Genomic DNA, 22,950 nt, shown 5'->3' with positions numbered 1-22,950 from the left:
TTTTTAGTTTTGACTTTTCACTTGTTTCATGGACTCTGCCTTGCCTTGCCCTTATTTGATATGATCGCCTTTCTTGTTCTGGTGTTTATCCTGGACTTGACCCCTGCTTGTATCCTGACTACTATCTGCAGATACGATTCTCCAAGTAAAGCGAGCGTCTGCTTTCTGATCGCATGTCACACTCAGCTATATCCACTTTTCTCGCATCTCTGGCAGGAAACATTTTTGCCAAAAGTAGAAGTTTCTCATTTGCCAGCTTCTTGTTTGAATTTTCTCATACCACATTAACTCATGCTTGATGTGCCAGGATGTAGCGTAGCTGATGCATCATTTAAGGAGTGAATGCATCATGTAAGGAGTGAAACACTACATACACACTAGTGAATACACAGACACTAGGGGGCAGTGAGCACACACGCTCGGAGCGGTGGGCAGCCCTATCCACGGCACCCGGGGAGCAATTGGGGGTTAGGTGTCTTGCTCAAGGACACCTCAGTCATGGACTGTCGGCACTGGGGATCGACTTCCCTAGCCTTCCCTAACCTCCAGCCCACGACTGCCCCCTCTAGGGCACTGATCAGCTTTGGGAGCCCAACTCTCTAAGCCAGTTATGTATACTGTATAAGCCAGTTATCTATACTAAATGCAGTATACTTTACAGCATACGGTATCCAAAAAAAGCATTCTTTAACAGTAGTAGGACACTTTGTGACATTAAAAAGAATAATTTTTCTATCATAAAAAACAACATTTAACCAAGCAAATAATCATTTAGGCATTCAAACTGTTCTTAGAGTGTTCAGAATTGAATATATAACTATTCTTCTTCTTCTTCTTCTTTCGGCTGCTCCCTTTAGGGGTCGCCACAGCGGATCATCTGCCTCCATCTTGCCCTATCCACTGCCTCCTCTACTTTCACACCAACCATCTCCATGTCCACCTTCACTACATCCATAAACCTTCTCTGAACTATTGCCTTAGCTAAATAGCCCTAGAAGAGCTCCTTTTAAGGGTATACACTCTTCAAATGCACACATAGCTAGTCTTGAATGTAGGAGAGTGCCGTCATAGCTCTTTAGTTCCTTGAAACAAAAAATTGAATTGCCTGCATTTAATCTCTTTTATTTATTCTTCCGAACATGTACAATCATATATGCTTCAAATATTTCCGACAGTAGTGTAAGAGAGTAGAATGTAATTTATTATAAGTAGCTAACAAAAACTTTTCAAATGGCAATATGGCTAATTCACTTGTCTAAGACGTGAGTCTCCAGGCTTCTGAGGAGCAGCAAATCCTTAGCTGGAGGCAGGAAGGAGGTCTACATGAGCCTCATAAACATGATGCGTTTATCCCCCATACCCCCCCCGGCCTCCCTCCTGCGGTGAATTTACAAGCCTGTGAAGCCACTTTGACCGTCGGCGAATCTTTCAAAAGCGTGACTACGCTGGGCCAATTGGAATAAAACCTTTGGTGAGATCCAATCAATGTGAGTGACGGATGTGAAAATGGCTGCACAAAGGCTGATTTTACTGAGTACTCCGCTGATCTCCACCACAGCTGCCGGCCGAGCCTCCAGAGAGACCAGCGCATTAGCATGCTAGCGCTCTGCACAGGCCTCTAATTGCTCTTATTTTAAAACACCTCCATGAGGGATCGTAGAAAAACTGGAGGAAAAGAGGAGAACTTTCCTGATTTAGGTTGATAGAGTGGAAGGTGTGCTTTTTAATTTGCGTGCTAGTTGTCTCTACCCCTCTCGCTCTCTCTCTCTTTGCTGATTTCACCCTTCTCCTTCTCTCATCTCCGCATCTCCACATCTTAAACAGCTACCATGACTTCTTATTGAAGTCAATTTTGTTTCAAGTGAGACCCCATTTCTTATTACACAGTCCTCCGCTGCCAATGACATTGAAAATTGTAATTGTGTGTGTGTGTGTGTGTTTGGGGCAGTGGTGGATTTAAGTTCTTTGTCGAGGCATATCAACGCTGCCTGATGAAAAGAATAGCAATTCTGAGCGCTGCCTGTTGGCCGGGGAGCCAGTAATTGCTTTCTGACTCCGCAGGAGGATCTTAATAGTGTGAAGCACAAGGCACAAAGACATAGGCCCTTTCTTGGAAGAAAAAAAAAAAAGGTAGATGTATGGAGATGAATCACATCCCATATCCACTTCCGTGCATCTCCCCACCCACTTCAGTAGGTTTGCGTGTTGTGTGAGTGCAGTGAAGGTAAAGGAAGCCTCCAGGCAAAGTGTGAAGGTGGCAAATCCAGCTTTCTCCTCCTGAAAAGCTGCTCTACTTCTCGGTTTTTATGTGTTTGAGTTACGTAGCTGCTTAAAGATCCACCTACGACCACAGCAATGCTGGACTAATCACACTACAGATATGCAGTCCTCCAGTAATCATGACGCCAAGCAACCGTGGCCCACATGACTTACAAATTGCAGGTGCGTACAGCTGTTATATGGTGTTAAAATGTCAATCGTTATATATTTTTCTTTGTTTAATTTTTGGACCATCTCGCATCACAGCCATGATAAACTGAAAGCTATTTGTTTTTGTGGATTGTTTTTTTTTATGAAATGAGCATTACACTGAGGCTGGTACCATCACTTCACAAGGAAAAAGGGGCACACATATCCAGCTGTCCATGTGATGTAAAAGAAAATAGAGTTCATTGGACAAAGTGACCTTCTTCCCTTGCTCCAAGGTCCAGTTACAATGCACCCATGGGCATTGTAGGTGCTTTTGACAGTGGACAGGGGTTAGCATGACCGAGCTGCGGCGACACAGCCTTGTATGCAGGAGGAAGCAATGCACTGTGACATATTCCTCCAGTTGACCTAATGGGATGGCCTTCATTGCCCCTGCACACTAAGAAGCCTTGAGTACCCAACGCCATAAGCCAGTTATGTATACTGTATAAGGCAGTTATGCATACTGTACAGAGTATATCTGTACAACCCAACTATAAACTAGCCATTTCTGTAGTATTTTATGATATAAGCAGGAGACTGAAAAGTCATGTAAACCCTGAGCAATATTTACATTCAAAAGCAAAGAGAACTAGTGCTTCTGTTATATGGGTGCTTTAAATAGCTTAATGGCTTACTTAAAAGTTTTAGACAACATTCTGCAAGGACTATGAAACCTAACAGCTGTTTTAATGTCTACTGAAGAAACTTTACTATTTCATTAACATACTGCTGCAGATGCCCTGAGGCAGGACATTCCAGGAGATTCTAAAACGCTAGAGCGGTTTTTACACTACATTCGTCTAGAAGGAAAAAAGAAAACAAAAAAAAAAAACTGGCAATTTGTTGTGTTTGATGTGTCAAAAGCCTTGTTCCTTAAGCCTGATATTTCCAGCCTTTCTAACCTCTTCTTGACTTCAGCATACAGTAAAATGCGCCGTAGCGCACAGGCAGGATTCCGTGGTTGATCTTCAGTCTTTGATTTCAGATCTAAGTTACATTCTAATGAACTGGTTTTTCCGTCTTTTCCGTCTTTCCGTAAACATTGCTGTATCTTCTGCCACATCAGCCTAAGTTTAAGTTTGCATATCTGAAAACTGTCACTTCTAAATTACCAGTGTGAGAAAGCCTGCTGGGTCCGCACCCGGCAGGGGAGTATGTATGAGGAGCCATTAATTGTCACTGCACTTGCTAGCCATGAATAAGCCAGACCACTCTTTCCTGCAATCAAGCCTTAAAAGCATCAAAATCGTGCTCCGGTTGGCCTAAGGTGAGGTGAAAATGGCCTCTGGAGTGGCAGATGAGTGTACACATTTAGTATGTCTTGAAAAGCCCTTCCTGCAACAAAAGGTGATCTCTGTGCATGAAGAAGAAAAGAAGAAGTAATCATTCTGGACTGTGGGCAGGAAAGAACAACAAGGGACTTACACTGTGTATACAACATGTCTGTGAAGGTTGTATTAGTCATCCAGCTCGTTCAATTGACTTCAATTGAGGTACTTGACTTGTGGTGGAATCTTAAAGAGGTTCTGCCTCTCATCAAGAGGCTTCATCAGTTCAACCAAGAAGTGGGAACATCTCAAGCATTTGACGCACTACCGTTGACTCATATGTAGGATGTCATGAATTCATACTTTCATACTTCACAGACTGTCCTACAACCTTCATGAGCTCACAGTCTGTTTTTCCGATAGATATTTTTCAGGTACTGAAGGTTCCAGGTTTATGGCAGATGCAACTGGTACTCAAGAATGCTCTCCGCTACCTTTAGTAACACTTACAGTCAAAACCAATGACAATTTCGCTAATTCTTTACTCTTCCAGGTGAGGATAAAGTTACTAAGCACTATCTGAGACCGATGTTTGCTCCAGAATGTAAGCTAACCTGCTATATCGATGTTTTGACCATGACCACAGTACAAGACACGCTGAAAAAAAGTTCCTCCACATGTTTTGTGCAGTTACATCTTTCCACCAGAGAGGCTGCCAATTCCCTAAATTTGTTACAAAGTGCAGCTTAATTAAGAGACCATTATTAGTCCCACAATGGGAAACTTTCATCTTCCTAATCTAACCCATCTGTGCAGTGAAACACCACTTGCCCTGAGGGGTGGGCAGCCCTATCTGCAGCACCGCGAGAGGAGTTGGGGGTTAGGTGCCTTGCTCAAGGGCACCTCAGTCATGTACTGTTGGCTCAGGGCATCAAACCGGCGACCTTAAAGGCTGGTTCCCTAAGCTATCAGTGTTAACACTTTAAGTCAATGACAATTTAACTAATTCTTTACACTTACCAATGAATACTTGCTCCAGAATTTGAACTAGAATGCTATGTTGATGTTTTGATTGCTATTTTTAGAAATTATACTTTGTAACAGTAACATAAGCTAGTTAGGAAGCTAATGCTAACATAACACATAACATCTACAATTACATATAAACATACAGGATCAGGCAAAGATTATACTTTCTCTGTTGCGTGTCATAATTTGAGCAAAAACATTATTCCACGAATTCAACGGTAACTATAAATATCGTTAGCTTTAGCTTCCTAAGCAAAGTCTTTACAAAGCATTTGGCTCATCAACATACCACTCTATTTTACATTTTGGTTAGTCTTTGGTTACATTTTTTGGTTAGTTTCGGCCACTTATTGGTGACGTCGTAGTGCTTAGTGACCTTATCCTGGAAAAATAAAGAATTAACCATTTGTTGGATTAAAGCTGAACAACATAAGAGTAGGTTGTTAGAACTGAAAGACTTATTATTAGTCAAGAGGAAGAATAAATATGCTAAAATATGGTGTTCTTGCGCTGCTGTGAGTCTCCCTGTAAAGCCTGCAATATTCATTCGAAAGTCAGAGCTGTTGGGTTGGATATGGCAGGAGCTTTTCAGATCACATCAGACATCCTTATGTATTGATGCCACACAGACTCAAAAAGAGGGTTGAGCTCAATATGGGCTGGTTATCTGAGCAACATTGGTGAGGTGCTCACAGTGCTGAAAACTGGTGAAAGGAAGGAGAGAGATATCGCTGAATATGGAGACCCAGTCGTCCTCTGCAGCATCACCCATGGCCAAAGCAAAGAAACAGTGAGAACCGGTGTTCAAACAATCTGTCCTTCCCTTGGAGTGAAGTTCTTCCCATTGTGTGAAGGACGCTTCAAACGTCAAATATATCTGCTGCACTGTTTAAGACAGAACAGGAGAATTCAAACAAGAAGCTGGCAAATAAGAAGCTAACTTCCGCTTCATGTTTTTTTGAGCTATAAAAATATCCTACCTAGAGTTTTATGGGAAGGTTCAAACTTTAAACGTCTTAACTAAGCATTTGAATGCATGAAAAGTGATCTGATTTCCAGAGAGCTCTAAAACCACCTACCTATCCTCTCAGCTTTTACCGTGAACTGAGGATAGCGAGCAGTCAACACCAATAACATCGCCAATCAGGCCCCGCTATTTCAAAATAAAAGTTTGCTGCAAGAGTTGATTAAAAAAAACAGTCCCTGATGTAAAATAAAAAAAAAAAAACATGGATAAATAAAGAAGACAGTAAATAAAGGACATTTACCAAAATAATAGACAAAAGTATGGAAGGATTTTATGTGAAACACAAAAATAAACCTTCCACATCTGTTACACATGCATCCTAACAAAAACAAAAAAGAGAGATCATATCGCTCCTGCTTTAAAGAACTGCACTGGCTGCCTGTGTCATTCTGGATAGATTTTGAAGCTCTGCTACTAGTTTTTAAGCTCAACATGACCTTAAAGCACCACTTACATCACAGAGTGTCTGTCTGTTTATGTTCTGGCACATAATCTAAGATCTGCAGATACTGACCTTCTGCAAACACCTTGCATAAAACCCAGAAAGCATGGAGAGACTCATTCAGTTATTCTGCTTCTAAACTGTGGAGCTCAAATAGACTTTTCATTAGACAGTCAAGCTCAGTGCTCACTTTTAAGAAGCATCTAAAAATATATCTATTTAACTTAGCATTATATTAAAACTCTATGTCTTGTGGTTTTTATCTTTTAATTTGATCTTTTCATTTTCTTCCAATTCTAAGTACATACGAATGAGTTCTTGTATAACCATGTTTTACCACCTGTCTGTAAAGAACTGAGTTGCTTTAATTCAACTTTAAAGTTGAGTTAATTATTATTATTATTATTATTATTATTATTATTATTATTATTAGTAGTAGTAGTAGTAGTAGTAGTGTAAAAAGCACCTTACTTTGCTAACAGTGCTACATCAGAATTCATTCTCTGTTTGGGAAACTTGTAACTGTGAAGTTGTCGTAGCTGTATGGCTAATGTTAGCTAGCCGATTCGCAAATATTGGTCTTTTTTGTGCTTAAAGTTCAGACTCAATGTTTGACAAACCAGGTTAGTCATTATTCTCTGCTTCCCTTCATAAACACAACCAGTATAAAATTTACTGGGTTACCATTTAACATTGCCTAAACAGACGTCTGACTAAGGGAGGGCTTGCATAAGTCATGGACTCGTGATGCCCAGCTGTCTTTGAATAGTAATGTTTGTTAGCTGTCAGTTTTCTATGGTGAAGGACACAAAATTGCAACATAACCCACGTTACAAAATGTTCTTCTGAACATCTCATGCCGTTACATATTTCCACCACAGAGGCCGCCAATACCCCAAAATGCAGCAAGTGTTAACAAAGACAAAGGAGAACACCCTCAGGTACCATTAGGTCTCTTCAGCAGTACCGAAAACTACTGGATAGTTTATGAAAAAATCAAAGTTCCATTTTTTTTAATGGTGCAGTTGGAAAACGAGCATTATTGCATGATTCATCTGTTAGGACAGACCCTGTACAGCAACTCAAGGTTAAATGCCCAGCTGGATCAATGGCACTGAGTGCAGGAACTAATGTAATTGTTATCTACTCTGTATAAGTGACACCCTTCCCAGAAAGACTAATTACAGTGTCTTAGTGTATTTCCCACTATTCCTCTCTCTCTCTTTCTCATGCCATGTCTGTTGCTCCTCCTGATGCCCAGGGGAGTCTAGGACCCTGCAAATCAAAACTGGGCCATTTCATGCCCTCATGATCTGTCACCCTCCATCACGTTCCCCAATCAATAGCTAGAACACTGACTTACAGCCCCTACAGCACAATCTGGGCTCCACAAACCAACAAACCTCAATTCATTCACAAGCCCACTTAATCAATCCCTATCTGAGCCCATCAGCTACAGCTTTCTGATCAGATGTTCATTTGATCTCCAGATCGCTCTATCGGCTGAGAGCGAATACAGAATAAATGTGATGGATGATGTGATTTCAACCTCCACGGTCTTTGCAAACACATTGATCTTTTTGGGAAATAAGTTTTTTTTTTTTAATGTAGCGAGACTCAGTCCTATCAGTGACTTGACAGAATTAATATTCAGTTTTCCTTATAGCACACCACTGGGAACATTGATTGTGGTAGCTTGGGTTGTTTTTGTGTGTGTGTGTGTGTGACTGGGGCAGGGGGGTTGGGGGGGTGGTTGAGCTTCAGGTGGGCTATGGGGAGTATGAGGGATGAATTATTCATAAGCATAATGTGTTATCTCTGCAATGACAAGCAATGCAAACAAATGCTTGAATATTCAACAAAACCTGGAGAAAGGAGGGAAAAGAGTTCAGACAATTCTCTTATTTAAGATAAATACTGATACCATCATCCTATATGAACATATATGACGTATACATTTTCAGCCTGGGGCAGTCGTTGGCTGGAGGTTAGGGAACCATCCCCTCAGCTGACAGTACATGACTGAAATGCCCTTGAGCGAGGCACCTAACCTCCAATTTCTCCCCGGATAGGATAGGGCTGCCCACGGCTCCGGGCAAGTCTGCTCACTGCCCTCAAGTGTGTGTGTGTGTTCAATAGTGTTCATGTATGTGGGTGTTTCACTGCACAGACGGGTTAAATTTGGGGGTCTAATTCCTCTGTGTGCAAACACAGTAGGGTAATGGTTCTGTTCAGCCTCGCATATCTGAGGTTGCTCAGCTCCTGTGAAGAGCATTTGATGCTATCTGGCATTGAGCTTTCTCATGAACATACAAGCTGCCAAGTCAATGTCACCCTTTCATAGTGAGATGCTTGACTTTTGCCCCACTTAGAATGTAAAGTGAAATGACAGAAGTCCAGTCCAGAGTAGCAAGTCGTAAAATACATAATAGCTGTGCTTTGTTGCAGGTGGACAGTAAAGGAGCTCTGTGTACTGTAAAATGGAAGTTGGCCACATGGCAGTATGCAATTATATCACATATATTATAGAACTGTGCAAGACCACCCTTTCATTCATTTAATATTAAGTGATGCAGAGAAGAAAAAAAAACAAACAAAAACGAAACACATTTAACAGAAAATTGCACAAGAGAGGCGAAGCATGAGTGAGCAATCTGGCTCGAAAAGTTAAATATAATATCTATTTTGCCTTTAGTACAGCTTTATTACCGCTTCCATCCTTTTTAGTGACTTGCTTTAGTAAAGCACCAAAAGCAAAAAAAAAGGAGGGCTATGTTTTCATATCTCTGAGAAGTTGGTTGAATTTTTTTGGTTAACATGATCCAAATAATTCCAATTACAAATGTACCTTCATCAGTCAATCAAACTTTACTGCACAGTTTTGCTGTTCTAGTGTTGTTCTTCCTTCTTGTCTCTTTCTTTTTCTCAGTAAAGGCTTCTTGACAGCTACACATCCTTTCAGACCCAGTCTTCTCACAGTGGAAGGATGGACAGAAACAGCTTAAATACTGTTTATCCGATGGGGAATATTTTGGTGATTTATGAGTTCTTGTTTGTAGGAATCCTTTTTGAAAGTCCTGTTTTTTCACTTATTTTCCTAAGACATTTCCCTTTTTATGCAAGTGGATTATCTTGCATCTAATATCCTCATAAAAACATTAATAAATGATTCACTTGTCTTTAATAACCATTTTGACTGGAAACCAAGGGTGAGCTCTCCCTTTAACACAGCACTGATCAACCCCTTAAATGACCAGTGCCCACTGGCAGGCCCATAGTGTTATTACACACATCTATAACCTAAGAATAGTTCATTCCCTTTGCATTGAAGTCCCTGTAGTTACTGAATAATAAGCTTTAACAGGGCTCCAGACAGAAATGAGGTTAGGGAGCCATTGACTCCTAAAAGAAAAAAGTCAGGTACCAATAGGATTTTTGAGTGCCAAATAATACGCAAAAAAGGTAAATAGAAATAAATAAACTTTCCCACACAATTTTGATTGAATTATCTCTGCCTTCCAGGATGCCTGACTGTTGTGGTACATACTATGTTCAACACATTCAGTCTGATTTTTCATTAACAAGGTTTGGGAGATGAATTTGGTGAGGGGTAGTTCTCTACATGCCATCATGCAGGCTGTGTGGAATTTAATTTTAAGCTCCTTGAATACTTTCTGAGTTTTTTTCACATACGTGAGACACAGCGCGGTAGAAGCACTCTTTGCGATGATAACATCGCATGCATTTTTATGCGTTTGACTCCTGCCGTGTTTTTTCACAGCCTCTTTAGTTAAACAATTCGTTCCTGTTAAGAAACCTATTTTTCCAGCTACATCTTTACTTACTTTGGAACAAAACATGCAGTATAGTCTACTTTATCATATCTGAGACACATAAAGTCAAGAAGTTCTGAAATCTTTCTGTGGTTATGTGTTTACGTATATATTTACATATATTTTGCATCTTCCTGTGTGCCTTTCAGTAGTTCACTGGCCCTGAGTCAGACCGGGGTTGAGCAGATGACCTCTTTAGGTCTGACAGAGATGTAGACTGTGTAAAGAAAAAGTGATATATTTTGCACTTCGCCATTTTATACACGCCAACGTTCACTGCAAAAATCCCAGCTTAGTTCATCGGCGATCACTCTAATTGAAATCCCACGAGCACACAAGCGTTTTTTGATAGGTGGACGCATCCGTGGGATGCTAGAGCCTATTATTTATGTTTTAAGATGAAAAAATGATGAAAGAAAATACATAAAAGCAACAAAAGTAGTAAAGTTAACCATAAAAAAAACTGTTGAAAAATAAAAGTTGCTGCCTATCGTCACTAACGACCTAATTAATTTTATAATTCACAAATTAATAATTGTGGTTACAATTGCAAACATTTTAGTCGCAGTCTGGAGCCCTGCTGTATATATAATAAGCCTGGGATTTTAACAGTGGTGGACAGTAACTCAGTCAATGTAATTTGTTACGGTACATAAGTAGTTTTTTCGTGTATCTGTACTGAAGTTTTTCCATTTTGGGCGACTTTTTACTTTCACTCCACAAATATCTTACTTTTTACTCCACTACATTATGTCATTCCTTTTGGTTTCTGTGTGTATAAAAACATAACATGTCAAAACAAAAGAAGCATGAAGGAAGAGCACCAATCAGGGCACAGCGGTCACTTTGTTTTGAGCTTGTTTTGTCCTGTTGGTCATACCAACCCAGTGCAAGCACACAGTTGAACATCAGTGCAGTCTATTCAACATAAACTTTGTGTAAATAGAGCACAATATAGAAATATGTCCACATATGCAGTCGAGACTGACGCGTCTTTTTTCTAAATTTATACAAACACCATTTCATTTTATAGTAAATTAGTTTGGACTGGTTTATGTTTATGAACAGAGGCCTTTTACTCAAGTGGAGGTCTAAAGGGAGGAACTTCTACTTTTACTGGAGGGATATTTTACCTTGGGTACCTCTGCTTTAGCTAAGTTACAGGATTTGTGTACTTCGTCCACCACTTAAGGGGTTAAATCAGCAAGTGGAACTTAAAGTGTAGATACAGTGTAGGAGTATCTATAAAGTGGTGAGTGTGTTTTGCTGCTACATTGTGTGAGTTCCAGCTTGTTCGAAGTCCCATGATAAAAATTATGTATCGTGAAGTCTTTAAATATCTCAGTATTACTTTTTTTTTTTTTTTTTGCACATTGAAATTTGATGGCTAGACATTCAGATTAAGGTAATTTAAAAGCTGCTCGGATGTGTTTCTTCTCTTCTCTTCTGAGAACTCCAATTCTCCAAAGGATGCTCTTTATTTACACCAGAGATAGAACTGTTGGGGGGTGGAGGAGAAAGAGAGGAGAAGAGCTCTTCATTGAGTGGACCTGTTGGCACAGAGTCTTTTCATTTTAAAGTCCAAGCTTTGACAGAAGAGTGGAAAATAACTCGGAAATATAGGAAGAACAGAACAGTGACTCTTCAAGGAGGGAGGAACTGCTGCTTGGCCCGTTTGATGTACTTTGCCTGAAGGGCCATTTCCCCACCACACACACACACACACACACACACACACACACACACACACACACACTCACTCACTCACTCACTCACTCCTATTTCTTGCAAGAGCAGCAGACTTGTGGGATTCAATTCATGCCCAAAGCCATACTTTTTCTCCAAAAAAGGGATTTTTCCCTAAAAGACTAATGAGTTACAGTAAGAAGCAACATTGCTTCATTATGCATTTCATCTCTCTTTTCTCTTCGTTCCTGTGCTGCACCTTTTCATAGCCTTATTAGAATGTGTCGGCCCTCGCAGAATGTCAGTGGATATTGAATGAATTTGAAATGCCAGAAGAGGATGAGACTGCAAAGGAAAATGAGGAGAGAGAGAGAGACAGATCAGACAATGTGAGGATGAGAGAGACAGAAAGACAGTGAGAGTGAGAGAGAGAGAGAGAGAGAGAGAGAGCGAGAGAGAGAGAGAAGGGAAGTGGAGGGGAGATTCACCAGGCCCTGTTCTTCATTCAGCCTCAGAGGCTTTACACTCTCATCTCTCAATATTTGTTTTTTATTCTGTAAAAATGACAGAGGTCTTTCTGAGGAATCACCCGGAATCACCTGACAGCCAGGGAGCCAAGGTATGCACGTTAAATTATTCACTTTGGTTCTTTCTTCACCAGAATTTAAAATGTCATTGTTAGCTCTCTCTATCAACAGCGAGATCAGCTAGTTTTTGGCAGTTTTGGATATCAAATCAAATCAAATCAGGATTATTGTCACATCACATTTACACAAGTGACAGTGAGTGAAAGTGAATGAAAATTTTAGGTTTTGGTCGGATATTGATGATGCAGCACAAATGAATTATATATACCCTAAAAGGTAACAAGATATAGTTAATTCCAAAAAAACTCCTTATAGTGACACAAGTTTGTTGTGACAGTGCTGTGATAGTATGTTGTGATAGTATAGAGGTAGTTGTTGGCTATATAGCAGAGTGGTTAAGTTACATCTACTGAGAGCAGACTGGGGTTTAAGCTAGAGGTCTGCACTCCTACGGGACTCCCATTGGATCTGGGGGACAACCCACAGTATCTTATGGGGCAAGATACATTTTCAGTTTTGGGAGCAGGATGAAGCACACATATAGAGAAATTCAATATAGAGCAAATTAATCAATAGCTGAAATAAAGTAGAATAATCACTAAATCATACATAAAAACAATATAAAGGGTTAACAGTGAAGTAATTTGTAGTAAATGAAGTCATTCTAAAGCGTTGCAAAGCAACCGATCAGCTGAGCCTTCAGTCTGATGGCCACAGCTGTTGAGCCCAGGAAACCAACATTTTTTAATTCCTGCTTGCGTTTAGTGGGGAGCATTTGGTAAAGTTACTCACAGTCAGCCTGATGACCATCACTACTGTGTTATTTCAGCAGACAATACTGTATTGGTAAATAGACTGTGTCAAACATTGGATGTCAGTGCACTGTGGCAGACGCGAGCATGAGTGGACCAAGCTGTTTTGGTTGCGGGCAGGAGTGGGACAAATGATTCCATGGGAGCGGGATGAAATCTGGGAGCGGGATGAAATCTTGCACTCCTGTGCAGTCCTCTAGCTCAAGCCTGGCTCAGGGAGGCACAACAAGCGTCTAAAACTATATTCCTATAGAATATCTAATTCTGCACCTGTGATATGCTCTGTTATTTCAGCCTTTATTAAGCCATTTAGAGCAGGAACTTCACTCCAGAAACCACAATTCCACCGCTCCAAAGTCCAATACTTGGGCACTTCATTGATCTCTAACTGATGCTTTACATTGGGTATGGTGAGCTCATGTATGGCTGCTCTTGAGCATCCTATTTATTTGCCAATGCTTTTATACAGAGATTATACGATGTTTTTTTGCAATCTAACACATGTGTGAGCATTGGATGTACCTTAATGTAGATTTTATGCACTAAAAGGACTTTGAGTACGTTTGGACGTCAAGGTAATCTCACTTTGGTCTTATAAATGGTTTATAATGAGGAAGATTTAATTGGGCGTCATATAGCTGATGTAAATCTATTAAACCTACTCTTAACCGTAACCTTAACAATTTGTACATTTCCATTAAATTCTGTTTGTGCAAATCCCAGTTTACAATTGTAAGCCTACATGGGAAAACCATATTTAACAGCCCAGTTACTCACAGATAGAGTCTGACATTAGACTAATAACCACAGGCAACACCAAAATGCCCTCCACATTAGCTTCACTTCACTACACCATTGTGTTTGCAGCATGACAGGTACTAACTGAATCCTGGGTCACAGAGGTAATTATTAGGCCTCACCTTTTACTGCATATCCCTTAATGAGAAGGGCGATAAGAACAACATCTTGGCAATAAAGTTATTTATGCTGTTACTATTCAATGACCTAAGCAGAGATATCAGTGCAAGCTCCAATTAAAGCTTAACAGGGTTTTCTTCACCTTTATGGCTCTTGTAAGAAGCGAGTTTAGAGCAGGAACAGCTTCTGCTTCAGTCCATTGCAAAGGCCACTAACCCTGCAGAAATGTCTCATTACTCATTTAGAAGGAGATATAGTTTTATAACAAACCTGGACCTCTATGGAACAAACCTACTCCATAGATGCACCTCAATACCTCAGGCATATTGCCTCAAAGTTTAACAAGAAGCAAAGGAAACAAGAGCCTGGGTTTCAAAGTTTTGCCTCTTATAAGTTATATCTGTCAAGTAGGTCTGAGAACAAGAATGAGTCCCTTTGGGAAGGCTGAGTTTCCTGAGATATGCCTTGAGCATCAACAGAGGCTCTATGCAATCAACGCTGATGTGGCAAAGGCGTCAATCGTCCTTTTTTGGTTTTGGTTTGTTTTTCTGTGGTGTGAGGCATCATTTCATATTTTAAAGAATATACTCACCGAAAGCAGCATAGAACTCATCCTTAGCCAGATGCTCATCATCATTGGCATCGTTGTACTTCAGCAAGTCGAACAGAGTGCACTCCGATGCTGTCTTGCTCAAACTCTCTTGCTTAATGACCTGAAGGACAGTTACAGGCAGAGAAGTCCATTAGTCTCGATTTGTCTCACTTTTTCAAGCATGTAGTTGTAAAGTGATAAGGGAGCACATACTGTACATCTTGCAATGTCACTCAAATTTTACTAAATGGAATATGTGAAAAGAGTTCAAGCACACAGACAGCTTGAATGATCTCCATAAAAAAGCACTGACCAATAGAATTGGACACTCTGAAGCAGCTGAGCCAAGATCAACATCCCCAATACCAAGTGTCTGCTAGAAGGGTATAACGCCTCCCAGCACCGGGCTGGTGAGCAGTGGAACTACATTCTCTACAGTGAAGGAGCTCCATCCAATGCCTTTGTGATGGGTTTGTGATCCAGAACTAATCATCCAACATCACTGCCTGACCTCACTGCAGTGGTCTAGCATCTTCCAAACCTGGTCCTGGAGTACCTGCTGCCGAGCACATTTAGTGTAGCCCCTGCTCCTAATAGACCTGATCCAACTAGTTAGCTCAGTAACAAGCCCTTCAGGGATGTGTTGGGAACTGGAAAACACAAGAAAGGTACTCCATGACCAGAGTTGGGAAGCTGTGGAAATCCTTCTCATAAGGGTAGAAGCTGTTACTGCTGTTATAAAGGGAGGATCAATACCCTTGAGTTCAGAAAAAACAGAATGAGAAGCTACAAACTTTTGGACATAGAGGGTTGGATTCCCAGACCTAGATTACGCCTAAGCCTAGACTACATGAGATATATAATGGTAAGACACTATTGTCATTGCTGTTGACAAAACTACGCCTAATTTGAATCTACAAAACCAACCTACAATGTATTTACTGATGTTAGTTTATTGCCTACATATCACTGCTGTCAGAAGAAAACCTTGTATGATAACTTTACAGGAGAAGGAAAAACTTTTTCTTTTAATGTAAGTCAATGGAACCAGACTTTTTTCCAAGCTGTTTTCAGCTGTTTCTTTTGTTTCAATCTTCATGAAATTTACAAACAGCGTAAAGGGCAACAGGTATTTTCAAATAATGTCAAAAACTGAAAAACAACAAAAATACAGGTGCAAAGTTTTCTTCCATGTGCAGTGTTATGTTTCTAGATATGTATCTAAATTTGCATTTATTTTGGTAAACTGGCCACTTTTGAGAAAATTCACCACTGTTTCAAGTTGTCTTCATTTGGAAATAATGGCTATCACTGTGATTTCCCTGGAGTTCCAGCCTAACAAATATTTTTGTGACTCTTTATGTGCTGATATATTTCAACAACTTTTTTTTTCCATCTGTTAATAGTTTTCTTTTAATTGTGGTATAGTGGTCTGCTTTTAGCCTACTTCACATTGCTGTAACAGTTTTTTTAAGTGATATTTAGATTCACCAGGTCTAACAGTGATTAGGCTTGGTTCTGTCTAGACTAACTGTTCCCTCGTACCAACTAAATTAGTTTAACTGGTTGACTTGTGAAACGTGTGATAAAAAATGCAAAAGTAAAAGAAATCCAGAGGGGGCAAATATTTTTTCATGGCACTGTAAACCCTCAAAACTGTGCAGATCCTGTTTCATGTTTTAGTTCCATGAATCTACTGCCGTTTCAGAAAGTTTTGCTTAGCATCCTTGACTTGTATGCTTTTAAAAGACCATTTCATTTATATCATTTATGAACGATTTCATTTACTTCATTTATTAAAACAAAATCAGACACACTGCACCTGGAGGAGAAACTAGCTATAGACTTCACTTTATGCTTGATTTTGAACAATCATGCTTTTCTATCTGGCAGTCTGATGGACAAGTCTGCCAAGAAAACATTACCTGCCTGACTGCAGGTAAAGTTTGGTGGAGGGGGGATAATGCGGTATGATTGTTTTTCAGGGGATGGCCTAGACCCCTTTTAGTTTCAGTCAAGGAAAATCTTAATGCTTCAGCACCAAGACACTTGTATAGACACTGTATACTTCCAACTTTGTGGGAACAGTTTGGGGAAGAACCTTTTCTATTCCAGCAAGACTGAGCCCTGTGGCACAAAGCAAGGTCCATTAAGGCATGGCTGGGTGAGTTTGTGTGGAAGAAGTTGACTGGCCCTCATAGAGCCCTGACCTCAGCCTCATCGAACACCTTTGGAATGAACTTGAACAGGGACTGTGAGCCAGGCACTCTTGTCTAACATCAAAACCTTGACCTCACCAATGCTCTTCTGGATGAATGGCCAAAAATTCTCCCAGGGACGCTATAAAATCTTATAAAAGGTTTCTCAGAACAGTGGAAGTTGTTTTAGCTGCAAAAGAAGGACCAACTCCACATTAATGTCCATATTATTAGTAGAACAGGATGTCATAAAAGCTCCAGTAGGTGTAATGTGAAGGTGTCCCAATTCTTTTGTCCAGTATAGTATAGTGCATAGTATATATTTTATTATCCTTAAAACCTGTTTTTTTTGCTTAAGACACATTGTGGCTAATGTGCCTGTGATAGACAAAATGTTAAAGATAGACCTCTATTGCACCAACATGGCTTATGCCTGGTCCTAAGCTATGTCAATCAAAACTTGTCTTAACTTTACAACTGTTGTCATAAGCTGATTTTTATTTTAGCATAAATCAAACTCTAGACGTATTTACTTCTGTATGTTTGATAAAGTTGAGAGAATACCCACACACCACCACAGAGAAATGTGCATAGCGGTGGTATGTTTCAGGGGAGGAGAGAGAGAGGGGGTCACCAACCCCCAAACTACAACTTTGAACAATTACCGCTCAAAAAGGTGAAGAAATCTGGTGGGCTTTGTCCTGTTGACCCACTTATGTTTATGTCTTTTTAACTTTTTACTTTTTATCCATCAACATGACTTCAATAAGACTCTGTAATTAAATCAATGTGAAAGTTTCACTGCTGGTGAAATTACTTCTTTTTTAATTTGGTAGCATCAGCTAGCAAGCTGCCAGTGTACAGCAGTTTTACTTCGTAACCCAGGCTGCTTCGAAACCCTCATTTTATACATGTACACTATATTGCCAAAAGTATTCACTCACCCATCCAAATCATTGATTTCAGGTGTTCCAGTCACTTCCATATTCACAGGTGTATAAAACCAAGCACCTAAGCCTGCAGACTGCTTCTACAAACATTAGTGAAAGAATGGGTCGCTCTCGGGAGCTCAGTGAATTCCAGCATGGTACCTTGACAGGACGCCACCTGTGCAACAAGTCCAGTCGTGAAATTTCCTCACTACTAAATATTTCACAGTCAAATGTCAGTGGTATTCTAACAAAGTGGAAATGATTGGGAACGACAGCAACTCAGCCATGAAGTGGTCGGCCACGTAAAATGACAGAGTGGGGTCAACTGATGCTGAGGGGCATAGTGCGCAGAGGTCACCAACTAACAATGACTACAGACCTCTAAACTTCATGTGGCCTTCAGATTAGCTCAAGAACAGTGTAGTGAGCTTCATGGAATGGGTTATACCATGGTCGAGCAGCTTAATCCAAGCCTTACATCAATGCAAAACATCAAATGCAGTGGTAAACACACTCGTAAACCTTGTGGAAAGCCTCCCCAGAAGAGTTGAAGCTGTTATAGCTGCAAAGGGTGGGCCGACATCATATTAAACCCTATGGACTAAGAATAGCATGTCACTCACGTTCATATGCGTGTGAAGGCAGATGAGCGAATGCCTTTGGCAATATAGTGTATTCACATATCCGTGCACTGCTAAGACTAGTCTTAGTTGCGCCTAGGTGTAGCTTTAGTTTGTGTAACAGGAGTAAAGTCCTCTCTGAAAACTGGTCTTAGCTATGACAAACGAATAATTAAAGCCTTTCAAAATAGCACTTTGTTGATGCATTTCTTCCCTTTTCTCCCATCCAAGCAGCTGAGCCTCTAATCTTCCTGCTCGCAACCCGTTACGTGTTTTACGCCAAGGATTGCCATCTTCCCCTGGGACAGGGTCTCTGAGCAGACTTGCAACAAAAAGCCAAAGTTCTGCATGCAGAGCACACCTTTGGCTTTCGCTTCTAAAGATTTGTTCTCTCTCTGTGCTTAAATGAAAGCCACCTTATCACCTTTCTCAAGCACACCAATGTGGAGAATGCAAAGAAACATGCACAACAATATGGAGGATGCAAATAACAGGAAAACACTGTACACTGAATTAATGTATTAATGTAGTTGATGCTAATGCTGACAAACAGAGAGAGATGTGCTTTGAGAGCAGTCTTTGCAGATGAATATGAACTATTTAATGCAGCACTGGGCCTCTGTGCGCAGGTGTAAAGGTCCTGCCTCAGGATAAAGCCCAGAACAGTTTGGACCCACAGAGTCATGCTTACTCACACAGTATTTCAAATGAATGCAGCAAAAATGCATCCCTGTAGTTGATAAATGATAAACATTCCAGCTAGACCTTTCTTGCCAGGACATGAATTTCAGACATAAAAGACTTTATTTTGCAGTGGCTGGTTGATCTGATATCAAAAATGAACTTCAAACACACATCAGAACACTCATCATATTTCAAGGAGGAGCAGGACGCCAGGAGTGCGTTAGAACTTCATTTTCATTCATATCTTTCTTTTTCTCCAGAGCATTTATATTGCAGTGGGCTGCAACTCAAATGGCCAAAACTGTTCTTGAAGGCTGGCTTATAGAAGTTAGCACAGCCAGTTTGCTTCACAGTCTATTTTTGCAGTCATTTAACGTAGTCCAGGGAGCTCATGGCTCTGACCCTTTCACAGTGAAAGGCCAGGAAAGCCACTTTGTACTCGCTAGCCCGTCACCTCCACTCAAAAAGACTGTAAATATGACATGCTCAGCAAACAGTACACAAAGGGACAATATGTCACCTTCATGCTCTGTTCAAGCTGACTGAAGGTTATAAAGGGATCTGGCATAGTGTCCTATTCTGGATCATGTAGGGTATAAATGCCAGTTTAGGATCACATTGTGACGTGTAACTTGAATACAAATTGAAATATACTACTGAGCCATTTGCCATCGGTACATTTAAATATATAAATAAAATACACTATATGGCCAAAAGTATGTGGACACCTGACTGTCACATCTATATTAGCTTGTTGTACGTCCTGTTCCAAAACCATAGGCATTAATACGGAGCCCCTGGCCAACTCTCTTTGTGTCTGTAACAGCCTCCACTTATCGAGGAAGGCTTTCCACAAAATTTTGGATTGTATCTGTGGGAATTTGTGCTCATTCATTCAAAAGTGCATCAACTGATGTTTGATGAGAAGGCCTGGGTTGCAGTTAACATTCCAGGTCATCTGAAAAGTGTTCCGTGAAGTTCTATGAGGTGAGGGCTCTGTGCAGACCATCAGAGGCCCTCCAGACCAAACTGGTCAAACAATGCCTTTACGGACCTCACTTTGTGCATAGGGTGTCAATCATGCTAGAACAGGAAAGGCCCTTCCCCAATAGAACTAAGGGTCTGAGCCAAAACCCTGAAAAACAGACCATTATCCCTCCTCAACCAAACTTTACTGTTGACATTGCACATTATCCTAGCACTCTCCTGGCATCCATTGAACCTAGATTCATTCATTAGACTTCCAGATACTGAGGTATGATTCAATGCTTCAGAGAACATTTTTTCCAATGCTCCCGACTCCCGTAGCTGGTGTGCTTCACACTACTCCACCTAACACTTTGCATTGCATATGGTGATCTCAGGTTTGTGTGCAGCTGCTCAGCCATGGAAACCCATTTCATAAAGCTCCTGAAGCAGTTCTTGCATGTATGTTGCTTCTAGATGCAGTTTAGAACTCTGCAGTAAGTGACGCAACAGAGGATAGGCCATTTTTATGCATTACATGGTTCAGAACTCAGCAGTCCAGGGCTGTTGTTGCTTTTAGATGCTTTCTTTTCACAGTAATTGCACTTACAGTTGACTGGGGCAGATGTAGCAGGGCAGAAATTTCACTAATGGACCTGTGGTATCATAAAGTATCATGCTATGACAGTGCCACATTTAAAGTCATTAAGCTATTCATTATGACCCATCCTATTGACAATGTTTGTCTATGGAGACTGAATTGCTATTTGCTTAATTTTATACTTTTGCTAACAATGTGTACAGCTGAAACCCCTGAATTCCACAATTACGAGTGTGTATTGTAATAGATTGTGATATATTAATTTTCTGTACAGCACATGAGCAATAAATATTTCTGACCTCTTCAAATCCCAGACTTATTACATCCAACGGCTTATTATTCAGTAACTGCATGGAAAGCAATTCAGACTGGCTGAGTTTCTTAAGACATATATAAAGGAGATGTGGACTCCCATTGCCACTTTTAAGAGTTCAAACAAAATGAAACTAAACAGGCATCCCCCACCTGTGAAAGCTCACTGCTGTCCACTCTTCCGCTCCCATCAACATCGAAGCGTTTGAACATCAGGTCAGCTAGGTGCTTCCTGGAGGCCATGTCCTTCTCATAGCTGTCTCGGCTACCTGGTGCCAGATACCGCTGAGCATGGAGGTCCAGAACTTTGGTCTTCAGTTTCTTATAATCTCCAAGACGACAGTTATCATCTGTAGAGAGGAGATGCCAAAAGAAATGATGTTAAGAATACTGTCCACTGTAGTCCACTATAGGTCTCTACATAATAATTATTCTATTATTATTTTATTCGGTAGTAATTTAAACAAAATAAAGTGTTATACTTAACACAGAAATGGATTATTGTGGTATCCCGACCTCGACACAAAGATGTCTAGATGAATTATACATTATTTCATGGTTTCTGATCACCGCTAAATAAGAGGCATCAAGGGTATTAAATTTTTGGACTAAAAACTTCAAAAATTTACTTGAAACCTTTGAAGTTGTTCTTTCAAATGCGGTGGGATCTTGCGATTTTCAAGGCTGTTAAAAACTACATGTGTGCTAAAACTGCTGTGCACTAAATTTGCACTCTTACAGAAGATGATGATGAGTTCTTTAGTAAAGACACTGGTTTTATTTACAACCATATACACCACCTTCTTCATCAATCTGAAGAACCAGGTCACCATCCAAAACCAATTAAGCATGCAAATGGTTCTTTGAGAGTTCATGGTCCTATATAGAACCATTGTCTTTACTAAAGAACCCTGCAAGAACCATCCTTTTAAGAGTGTATATCATAAGACCCCGCGACCCTGACGGAGAAGCGGCTTAGAAAATGGATGGATGGATGGATGGATGGATGGATGGATGGATGGATATCATAAGACTGGCAACCTCACAAGATTTAGGCAGTTTAAACCAGTGTTGGTTTACAATAGTCTTAGCTGTACTTTCATGTACCATCATTTCAGTGCATATCGCTGTTGTCGGGACAAAACCTCTTATCTCCATTTTTGACGTTTTTCAGTTTTTGGCATAATTAGAAATTACCTGTCACCCATTACATTGTGTGTAAATTTCATAATGAATGGAGTAAAAGAAATGACCCAGAATGACTTGGAAAAACGTCTGGTTCCATTGACTTACATTAAAAGTAAAGTATGCTTTTTCCTTCTCCTGTAAAGTTACCATATTGGAGATACAAGGTTTTGATCCCATAACAGAGATATACTTTCATTGCTAAACAACACAGGACAGAATATATTGATTTTGGTGCAATTTTGTCCAACACAGGATATAACAGCAGTGTTTCGACTACAGAACAATGCATGACTTCAGAGGTCTGTTGACACTGGCAGTGACAAGAAATTACAGTGTTTGCAGAAGTAATAGAAAAGTAAAGGCCCAGTTTCTATACTAGAGCTACATTTTTAAACATGGAATTTAGCTTCACTGAAAGATCTTTAATTGATTGTGATCCTTCATTCATTAAATAGTAATTGAAGGCTGGTTTTAGTAACAGTACTAACAGGAATGCATCTGGCATTCTGTCATCCCTCCAGCAAGCCCCTCTATAACTTTCAATGTAAAGTGTTCTCTAAAGGTGTCGTGGTTTAGCTTCTAATGATCTGTAAGCAGAGCTGTATCTTTCTTTTTTAATTCAAACAAATATGCCACCAAAAACACAAATCAGGCTTTCAAAACCACCATGAAAAAAATGTAAAAAGAACAGCAATAACAGGGAAAACAGCATGCCAGCAGGGTAAAGGTGGGTTGCCTTAATATCCTAGAGCTGTTAATAGAAAGGAAGCCAGTGCTGTGGTA

The 22,950-nt window shown here is 40.2% G+C and overlaps 1 protein-coding gene across 4 annotated transcripts in view; it reads right to left on the bottom strand.

Moving 5' to 3' along the window:
• The window catches only part of fstl5 (follistatin-like 5), a 242,777-nt gene that overhangs the window by 84,735 nt on the left and 135,092 nt on the right, over positions 1 to 22,950 (bottom strand). For all 4 annotated transcript variants that reach the window (XM_017692046.2, XM_017692048.2, XM_017692047.2 and 1 more), the window contains exons 5-6: positions 21,133 to 21,329; positions 14,667 to 14,787 (exon numbers count right to left, since the gene is read on the bottom strand). In XM_017692046.2, coding sequence (XP_017547535.1) covers positions 14,667 to 14,787; positions 21,133 to 21,329 — 318 coding nt within the window. The remainder of the gene's footprint in view (positions 1 to 14,666; positions 14,788 to 21,132; positions 21,330 to 22,950) is intronic.

This window comes from Pygocentrus nattereri, chromosome 8 (genome assembly GCF_015220715.1).
Source record: "Pygocentrus nattereri isolate fPygNat1 chromosome 8, fPygNat1.pri, whole genome shotgun sequence".
Lineage (NCBI taxonomy): Eukaryota > Metazoa > Chordata > Actinopteri > Characiformes > Serrasalmidae > Pygocentrus > Pygocentrus nattereri.
The sequence above is the reverse complement of the archived record's forward strand: the minus strand, read 5'-3'. Positions and strand labels throughout refer to the sequence as shown.